Source organism: Acanthopagrus latus, chromosome 16 (assembly GCF_904848185.1).
Source record: "Acanthopagrus latus isolate v.2019 chromosome 16, fAcaLat1.1, whole genome shotgun sequence".
In the NCBI taxonomy this organism is placed as follows: Eukaryota; Metazoa; Chordata; class Actinopteri; order Spariformes; family Sparidae; genus Acanthopagrus; species Acanthopagrus latus.
The window spans coordinates 18628881-18638852 of NC_051054.1; the positions used below are offsets into that span (position 1 = coordinate 18628881).

Below are 9972 nucleotides of genomic sequence, written 5' to 3' on the forward strand. Positions count from 1 at the left end.
GTGAAAACTGCCGAACACGTCATGTGCCTCCTCAAAACAGCAAGCGATGTCTGCGAGAGGCGCGTAGCATCGTCAAGGACTGTTCTCACCCCAGGCACAGACTGTTCACCCTCCCCTCTGGGAGGCGCTACAGGTCTCTCTGCACCCGGACCAGTAGGTTCCGGGGAAGCTTTCTCCCTGCGTCTGTAACCTTACTGAACTTCACACCCTTGTGGGTAGACACCTTCCTCCAGGAAATGGGCACCTCATCTCCCTGTGATTCTACAGCTTGGATTTCATGATTCCACACATCCAACGTAACTTTTTTGTGGGGGATACAATAGGCTAGCTTAGTCTCTAAGGTGACCGACTCAGGATTTTGGAATAAGTGAAATATACAGGATCATCTTGTGGCAGGAAAGCAATATTGGATTAGTCTTATTAAGTCATTCATTTGAAGATATAGAGGATTCACAGTCATGCTGATAATGGAAATTCACCTGATCCACTTATCTTGTGTTTTTTTTTTGTTTGTTTGTCTGTTTTTTTAGCCTTCATGACTTTATTGATGGGAACCTCATCCAAGATCCCCCATGGCCAACACCTGGAGATTTTCCTGACTTTTTAATCTAAAATGAGCATCAGCAGTACTACTAAAGTGAGAAGCCTGTGCAGAGCTCACAGGATATTAAACAGACTACAGCCACAGCTGTTTTATTCTCTGGACAATTAGCAAGCAATACAGAGTTAACTGCTGCAGTACCACAACACAACAACACTACTACTTTTTTTTACTCGGGCTGTGAGACTCATCCACTCCAACATAAAAATCAGTCCAGGAGGCAGGGAGTGCAGCTTGAATTTGAGTAACCCTTTGTTGTAGAATGACAAATAAATGATCCATCCATGACACTCCATCCAGCCCTGAAGTAAATAGGCCACAGGCTATTTCTCTGCCTGACGCTTGGACTTCAGCTTCTGTGCCTGAACCTTTTTCAGGAGACAGACCATGATTTGTGTGATTTGGTCTGCCCGCCTGCTTTTGACGCAAGTCTGTATTTGACCACCAGTAAACATTAACTTTTACATGACCTGCTTGTCTCCTTACAACTGTTTTATTACATGCAGATTTACTCCAACCAGCTCCTAGTCATTCATTGTCTCTCTTGTCATTTCTGATCCAAACACTCAATCCAGCCCTGAAGCTGAGAAAAACTGCACAGTTTAGTTATAATTAGTTTTGATTCAACACTGTGAATGATTATATGAACAAGTAATCATGTGGTTGATTGTTGTTACAAAACTAATGATTATTGCTACCCTACTTTATTTTTAGTAAGCAAGATAACCAGGCAAACTTAAGGTTATTGTCTTGAGAGAGAGAAGATATCACACAGTGACACTACTTTCCAAACTCTTTGTGTACCTACTATGAACAGGCTAACAGGCTCTTATTAATATCCCATTCACACTGCATATTTTGATTGTAAATATAGCAGCAAATAACTATTTGCTACTTACATATATAATGGAGTGAAGTATAAAACACTGGTTTAAAAGAAACAGATCTTGCTTTTTTGTTTTGTTTCCCTTTCCTTTAGCATTCCAATTCTTTTTGTAATGCTTCTTTAATTAGCCGTTAATTCTGTGACTCTGTGACATCACACTATGTTACCATGTCACTCATTTGGATAATGTATGCCTAGAGGCTAGTTTGGCCGATAAGAAGTGACCACGGACTGGGTATTTTAGAGGGGGGGACCCTCTGCTGTATGAGGATACAGTGCTGCATAGAACGTATGAGAACGTATTCTTGGGCAGTAAAGCATGTAAACCTATTCTTGTAGGAAACCCAAAATAAAATGATGAACTTGAACATGAGCATACAATTTCTCCTCTAAAACTGTAGGTCCAGTAACCCAACACAATATTACCAGCCTCCATTTCACAGCTAAAGGACCCAAGTAGACTGAACTTTCTTATTTTTTATATAAATTACAGTGAAGGAGTGAAGTAACTGTATTCTGACTCAAGAGGAAACTTTGGTTTGCATCAATAAATGTTTTTATTAAATGATGAAAATAACTTCTTTTTCTTTAAATGATCCATCCATTCATTGTCTGAAACCACTTATCCTTTTCAGAGTCACAGGCAGGCTGGAGCTGACATTGGGCAGCAGCAGGGGACACCCTGGATAAGTTCTCAGTTCATTACAAGGCTGACATATGGGGGCAAACAACCATTCATGCTCCTACTCACACCTATGGACAGTCTAGGGTAACCAATTAACCTAAACCTGCTGCTGATAAATGATGATCATTCAAAGTAAGGATTACAAGTCCTAACAACTTGTAAGCCTTACATTAACCAAATAATACAAAATGGCGTTTGTATAGTGTTTGTTTTGGGACTCTTGGTGTCAGTGTGACTGATCCCTGTGGCCACAATCTGAAATAAAGCACTGCCATCTGATCCGTGCTGAATCCATTATCCCAAGAGTGCAAAGTACGTGATAGTGTTGGATTGTGAATATGCTGAGGTGAACATGCTGTAGGTTATTAATTTAGTGGTTGGCAGCTCTGTGTCAGTGTGACTGTTAGTTCAGTGGATTAGCGCTTACATTATTGTTTTATGCAAGGCTTTATCGACTGTATTGAAACACAATATCAATCCATAGATAGATATTAATGCAAAAGTATAAGGCACATCACTCCCCCCCAAAACAAAAACAAAACAAAAAACACATATGCAATTTAATTTCAGTTGGACTTTATTAATAATTACCATGCTGCCTGCCAAGCATAGATATAACTTAGCTGTTGTGAGTAAATCTGATGGAAAGCTGGTTGACACAACACTTTTGTCACACTAAACATAATGTATTACAGAATGTAAAAACAAGACAAAGTGTTACTGACGCTGTGACATACAACACAACAATACCAGAGCACCGGCAAGGAAGCCACACATCCATTTGCTTATGTGAACATGGAGATAATCCTGCACATAATGTTCAAAGTCATTAACATAAATCTTACATAATTAATAGATCTTTTTATAATTTGCATTGCATTGTGTGAAAGATTTGCTGTGTTAAGTTTCTGTGCAGCATAACTGCAGTTCATTCAGTGGTTTCGGCATAATTAAAGCCCAACACTCAGGACAGTCCGGATGCTGTGGAACACAAACAACAGAGTTGAGAAGACATGCATTTGTTGATTCTTATATAACTATATGTAGTTAGTAAAGTATAGGAGTGTAAACTTACCATCTGCCGTATTTCATCAGTTCAATGGCCTCATTGACCTGGGCTAAGGTCATGTTATGAGTGATGAACTCATCCAGCTTCACCTTCTTGTCAAGGTAGGCTTTCACCATCTGGGGCACACCATCCTTGCTCTTAAATCCTAAGTAACAGAGAACACCTCATAAGGAAATAACAGCAAATAGAGTCCTCTCTTAATAGTAACTGCTGGATGTTTGCAGAGGTCTGGCCTACAGGCTTTCATTACTGTCACAGGTCAAAATGGTACAATAATCTAGGTTAATTTTGAGAAACAGAAATTCGCATATGGTTTCTGTTTGCTGTCAATTTATAGTTTGAGTATTCACCAGTCACATTTGAGTGGGCTTTGGTTCCATGCACAAACTGATATCGCAAAGTTGGTGTTGTTCTTGGCACATCATAACTAATGCTGCCCCAAGACCATCATTAGTTCTGGCAACTTGAGGGATAAGACCAGACAAATAAGCACATGGGAAAAGTTTCCCTTTCAAACACGTGTTTACGCTGTGAAAAGTGCTTTTTTAACCAGCAGCATATAAGATAACAGAAAATAACTATAAAAGAAACAGAAAATAAGCTTGTTCCAATCAGGATGTTGTCTCTGAGTCCTATACTTAATCCACTCAGCAACGATTGGCTTGCACCAGATGTCAACTTTGTTGCTGTTCCTTGAATTTAAAAGATGGCCCTTTATTTAACATTAATCACAATGTTCCAGGAACAACACCAATGCAGCAATAACAGATATAACTTGGCTGTATGCAGGTGAACAGTCACTGTGGAGAGGAAAGAGGAGAACGCATTGGCTAAAATGCAATATCACAATCTCTTGGCTATTGATTTAGCTTTTTATTCACGCTTTTTTTTTCATATGCATTTTTCATTATATATCTCTTTGTAGCGATTAGCTGAAATGTTGTAAATGATGAGGGAAGAAGTCTTGGCCCAGATATGTATTATGTGGTTAACAGATCTGGCTACATCTGGCTACACCAGAAGCACTAAAACATTGGTCATCGCACTAAGATACTAAATCGTAATCAGACAATTGCGAAGTGGTTCAGAGAGTGCTAATGGGTAATCGATATGAAATAATGCCAACCAGCAAGAAAAGAATGTGGGCCTTACTGTGTGTTAGCAATGGCTAACCCTTTTTAATAAGCAGAATATGCCCATGCGAGAAATGACTTGCCAGTGAACATGAAAGGATGCAGGCTTTATCCCATAAACGCAGATGAGCTCGTCACAGTTTTCACTATCACATAACAATTGTAAACTAAGCAAAGTTGGTTTTAGCTGATTTAGGTTAACAAATAGGTGCAGACAGAAACTAACAAAAAAAAAGAAAAACTTCAGGAATGAGGGTCATCATTCCTTGTCTATCACAGTCTCAATGAAAAGTGGCTATTTGCATCATTCTGCATTACACCTCTCTGCCTCCATGTCTTCACTCTCTCCTCTGGTCGGCTCTTGTTATGCAAGACCTTCTTAAAATTGACAACCAGTCAAAAATGACAAGTGACATTTGACTGACAAGGGGTCTCACCTCCAAACAAGGAGCCCTTCCATGTGCGTCCAGCGATGAGCTGAATGGGTCGGGCAGCAAAGTCGTGCAGGTCTGTCCAGCCCACCAGCACGCTGACACCCCAACCTTTCACACAAGACTCCAAGGCACGGCGCTAAATGGAGAAACAGGACAAAGTCATCCAACTGCAGGGTTTCAATCCATAAAGCTGCTGAGAAAATAGGTGCTTTGATAGTGAGATATCATGTCTTTGGGATGACTCTTAAATATAATGTCAAATGCCTTACCATGACTTCCACATTCCCCACACATTCCAAGGAGAAGTCCACTCCTCCATCAGTCATCTCAGCTAGCACTTGGTTGATGGGTTTATCGTGATCCTTGGGATTCACAAATTCAGTTGCTCCAAACACTTTGGCCCTCTCAAACTTGTCCGGATTGATGTCAACAGCAATAATCCTCTTGGCTCCTGCATTTTTGCAGCCCATGACTGCAGCCAAACCCACTGCTCCCAGGCCAAACACAGCACATGTGGAGCCAGGTTCCACCTACAGTAAAACAAATTCTGTCAAAATGTTGTCAATTTCTGATGCTTCGGTAGTTTGGGTCGGTTGCCATCCAAGGGCGCCTGTATTCATGAGTTAGGATTGAGAGACAAAAATCAACTTTATTTCAAAGTGGACCTATAGTGCACTGTCCATTAATGAAAGTTGTGCCAGAGGCAGTTAGTATGTTTTGTTTCGGATGTATGACCTTTTACAAGGTGGTGCGGGAGGAATTCATCACAGTCAGACAAACACACCTTAGCAGTATTGACTGCTGCTCCATATCCTGTGCAGACTCCACACCCGAGGAGACAGACTTTGTCCAGAGGGGCTGCAGGGTCGATCTTAGCCACAGATATCTGGTTCATCACGGTGTACTCAGAGAAGGTACTGGTTCCCATAAACTGCAGCACCTTCTTGCCCTTACAGGTGAACCTGGAATCTACACATGCCATGGCACTAGGATTTTCAGCAGCCCTGAACAGAGAATTTGTTAAAGTGAAGATACAGCCTGAGACAATATATTGCAATATCATTAACATGAGTGATATGCCATGAAATGAAGAAACAGCTATCCAAACAGGCTGTTCTGTGTCACCATCAGGCACCACCACTGACATACCAGGCACTCTGACAGTAGAGACACAGCGCATACGATGGATGAATGAAATTCAGAGATGAGAAGAAGTAGATGATCTCACCATCCTTTCACACACTGGTTGGTCTTGGGACTAGTACAGAAGCGGCATTCTCTACACTGGGAAATGAACAAAGGAATCACCTTGTCTCCTGAAATTCAGACACAAAGTTGCCAAATGATGTCAAACACAAATAACAAGTTATGAAAACAATATATCAAATGGGCAACATGTTTGCTGGCTGAATGGCACCAATATACTTATCTACAATGATATACCATCTCTACACATTACTACATCTATAAGGGAAAACATTGCCAGACAAACTGTTGAGGTTGTAATCTTTAACTTACCTGGATGAAATTCAGTGACTCCAGGCCCGACGCTCTCTACGATGCCAGCTCCCTCATGGCCGAGGACTGCTGGGAAGCCATCTTTATGCATCCCCTCGAACAGATGATACAGGTCCGTGTGGCAAACCCCAGTTGCCACAATCTACACCGAAGACAAAAATGGAAACGCTGATGCTTCAATATTTTGAATACTTGGGCAGTGTGCTTTCTTTACAAGGTAGGCAAGGTAATTCTGGAGAAGATAAATGATTGTGTTGTCATTCCTAAATTGTTAAGAATCAACGCTATGGGTCAGAATTTCACACCTTATAACACAAAGCTTTTGTATTGGAAATTAGACTCAACAATGCACTGTCTTTCTCCAGAAGCCCATTCTCAACCTTTAAGGCTGCATTAGCAATAGATGGTTCAACCTAGACCTTTTCACCAAAGTCCTACAACATTTTCCTGAAACTTTTAATACTACCTAGTCTCATGTACAGTAAGACATCTCCATGCATGTACATCTCACACCTTAATGCGGAGCTCGTTGGCCTGGGGCGGGGCTACCTCAATCTCCTCAATCACCAGAGGCTTGTTGGGCTCCCAGGCCACCGCTGCCTTGCACTTGATGACCTGGAGGGAAGCGACATGACATGAAATCTCACATTACTTGATAGTGCAAGTTAATATGGCTTTCAGGAGCGGCGTCAAGCCAAGAATCCACTAAAGTAGCACATGTAAATCAAAAGCACTCAACTGCTGGCATCCGATTGACTTATATGTAACCAAATATAGCAAACATTAAACAAATGGGTTTCACTGCATATTTATGATAATTACATATAAACCATGTGCAGTGACTTCCGTTTATTCCGAAAAAAGCAAAAACTCACATTAAACAGTTTAAAGTTCCTTAACAAACTTACATTTCATTAGAGCAGTATAATTAAATGTTGAGTTGGCACATTAAGTATCACTATGTAAACCACTGAATAAATCAGTTGTTGTCAACCATGATAAACCAGGTGGTTTAAAAGCTTTGGTATTTTTTTGTATCACTCTGGGAAATGACAATGAATTATTGGGCTTCCATCATTATCTCCTGGACCACTACTCCCTCATCTTTGCCAATATCAACAAAGCTGTGCAAGGCTGTCTGGAAAGTTTCAAACTGTGTGCCAAGTCCACACAGGATATGTAATATTTCACTGACGCAGAGGGGACAGAAAAAGAGAGAGATCATTCCATTTCAATACATTTCATTGCAGCAACAATGATCTTTAGGTTTAAGTTGATTCTAGGGAAATAAATATGCATGTGCAAAGGGAATTACATTGAAAGCACTGAAACACGTCAGATGTCAGCTTGATATCTTACGCTCATTAACACTAAACATATACAGACCCATAAAATGTAATCCGGTTTTAAAACATAACTATCACTGAAGGATCTCACAATATTCAAATAAAGTATATTAATCTGAAGTTATTTTTATTCAGACTACACAATGCCTAAAATACACTCATTAAAAACATCACTGTTCTTCATAAGATTATTCCCATACTGAATAATGTACCTACTTTTCCAGCTGTTGCCATTTCTGCAGCAAAGATGAGTTATCAAAAACGAGGGGCGAGTCGAGGGAGGAAGAGCTGCAGGACTGGAGTGAGAGTGAGAGGAGGAGAAGACTCAGACTTGAGGTTTAAATACTGCTGGAAGAAAAAAAGTAATTATGTAAACATTCAGATGGGCAGTGGCTTTGAATGGTTATGCTCGGACTTTGATTCTTGGTTAACAAGACTTAAATTGATAAGGTAAATGAGGCGAACACAGCCTTTTGAAGCCAGCATTTTCTTTATGAAGCTATAATTTCCCAAACTAGATTCTGTTAGAGATCATATTTAAAAAAGGTGTATAGCCATCAAATTTATATTCAGACCCATGTTACAAGATTGCTGTTTTAAAAAGGAGTGAACTGAGAAGATGAAGAAGCCAGACAGCATTTAAAACAGATTCATGGAACAAACACTAGCTTAATAAGACAGAAAGCTAAATCTAGCTGGCTTCCCCCCAGTGATACAACTGATTTGCTGTAGGCTACAGAGGGTCATGGAAAAGTCTGCCTCCTCTCGACTATGATAGACCCAGATGGAAGGTGGCTTGTGGTGCTCAAAGCTCCAAAACATGACATTTCCAAATTGTAACAGCATTGTCTCTCCGAAACTCATTGTTCAAGAAAATCCACTGCCATTGTCGTTAGCAGTTGGAACTATTTTATTCATACAAACTACACCTGCATACCATGTCACCACACAGAAAGAAATGTATGTCTTCTCATGGCAGTGAGGGATGTAACATTAATGGTGACCTCTGATGAGCTGTAACATTAACTAGCTAAATTGTGTTGCCTGCAGTGTACAGGATGCTGCTGAGAAGTAGAAGCTCAATTTGTAATAAAGGTGGTCTGATAAGGCAAGGAAATGACTGTAATATAGCTGGGGCTCCATATCAGGGGCTGGCCAGCCTGGAAAAACAGGAGCATCTTGGGGAAGATAACAGGGGTGGTGCCTGAGATGATGGAAGCACTTGGCTGTGGTGGAGAGGGGCTTGTTCCTCTAATGTTTCTGGTTCATTAACAACACATATACAGGCATTTTCCCTTAAATGATAGGAGTACTTCAGGTGGGAGATTGTTTGGTACTTAGTCTGAATCGTGGGCAGAAAGAAAAGGGAAGACAATAATGGTTGTCCGCTGAAACAAAGTTAGTTTACGAACTGATCTCTGTGTGTTAAGATGAGTGTTTGTCTCCAACACAGTCTCCAAACTCTTGGACACTGTTCGCTCACTTCAAACTCCATTGCATAGCTGACAGAAGCGGAGCTAACTAGTTAGCCAATTTCCAGCTGACTTCACCATACTCGTAGGCAACTGTAAATTTACTATCAAACCGTGGCAACACTTACCTGTGGCTCAGGTGCAGTTGCTGGGTCCCGTATAGTTGGGACTGATCCTTCTACACGGGTCAGTGTCGAGGCAAAGTCAGCTTTGTACTGACCCTCGTTATTGAGGCAGTCTGATGTGAAGTGGTTAGCACACACAAACTAAGTTAGACGAACCGCAGCCGGCACGTTGTTGTTAAAAATGAAACACAACCACTGTCTCTTCTCGTTACGTAACAACAGGAGCTGAATCTGAGCAGCCTGTAGGAGCGCTGCTTTACCAGTGGGTGGGCTGCAGAGACCATGCAGGAATCGTTTGCTTTCCTCATTGTGAGAGTTGGGAGGCTCAGGTAGGACCAGCTGATATATATAGAGACCAGAGAAAACGTGTTTTCTTCATATGGGACATTTAAGGGAATTACTTATTTGCAGAATTATTTAAGTTGCTGTTGTACTAGTGTTTTAAACTGCTCTACTTAAAGTGAAACTCTCACCAAAATGCAACCTAGGCTTTCTTAGTATTCATATAGTACATGGTATAGTAGTATAACCATAGTATAACCTAGGCCATAGGACTTCACATGGTTCAATTATTTTTTTTCTTGGAAATCCATGACATGAACTGGGAGAACCTACGTGAGTTGGCATGGAATGACACATATTTATATTTGATATTAAATATGCCCAGAATTCCTGCTTTTAGTATCATTTGATGACTGTCCTG

The 9972-nt window shown here is 40.7% G+C and overlaps 1 protein-coding gene across 1 annotated transcript; it reads right to left on the reverse strand.

Annotated features, from left to right (window-relative positions):
- Nucleotides 1–2731: 2731 nt before the first annotated feature.
- Nucleotides 2732–8035, reverse strand: LOC119034250 (alcohol dehydrogenase 1). The gene is made up of 9 exons (XM_037125086.1): nt 7889–8035; nt 6840–6941; nt 6327–6468; nt 6037–6124; nt 5593–5812; nt 5078–5338; nt 4812–4944; nt 3248–3386; nt 2732–3153 (listed from the first exon to the last, which is right to left on the reverse strand). Exons 1-9 carry the CDS (start codon nt 7904–7906, stop codon nt 3123–3125), a joined length of 1134 nt encoding a protein of 377 aa, XP_036980981.1. The 5' UTR covers nt 7907–8035; the 3' UTR covers nt 2732–3122.
- Nucleotides 8036–9972: the final 1937 nt, after the last annotated feature.

Coding starts and splice junctions, on each gene's coding strand:
- LOC119034250 (XM_037125086.1), bottom strand. Junction 5,813..6,036: donor AACCAGTGTGTGAAAGGATG/GTGAGATCATCT, acceptor TTCTCTGTTCAG/GGCTGCTGAAAATCCTAGTG. Junction 4,945..5,077: donor TGGGGAATGTGGAAGTCATG/GTAAGGCATTTG, acceptor TTCTCCATTTAG/CGCCGTGCCTTGGAGTCTTG.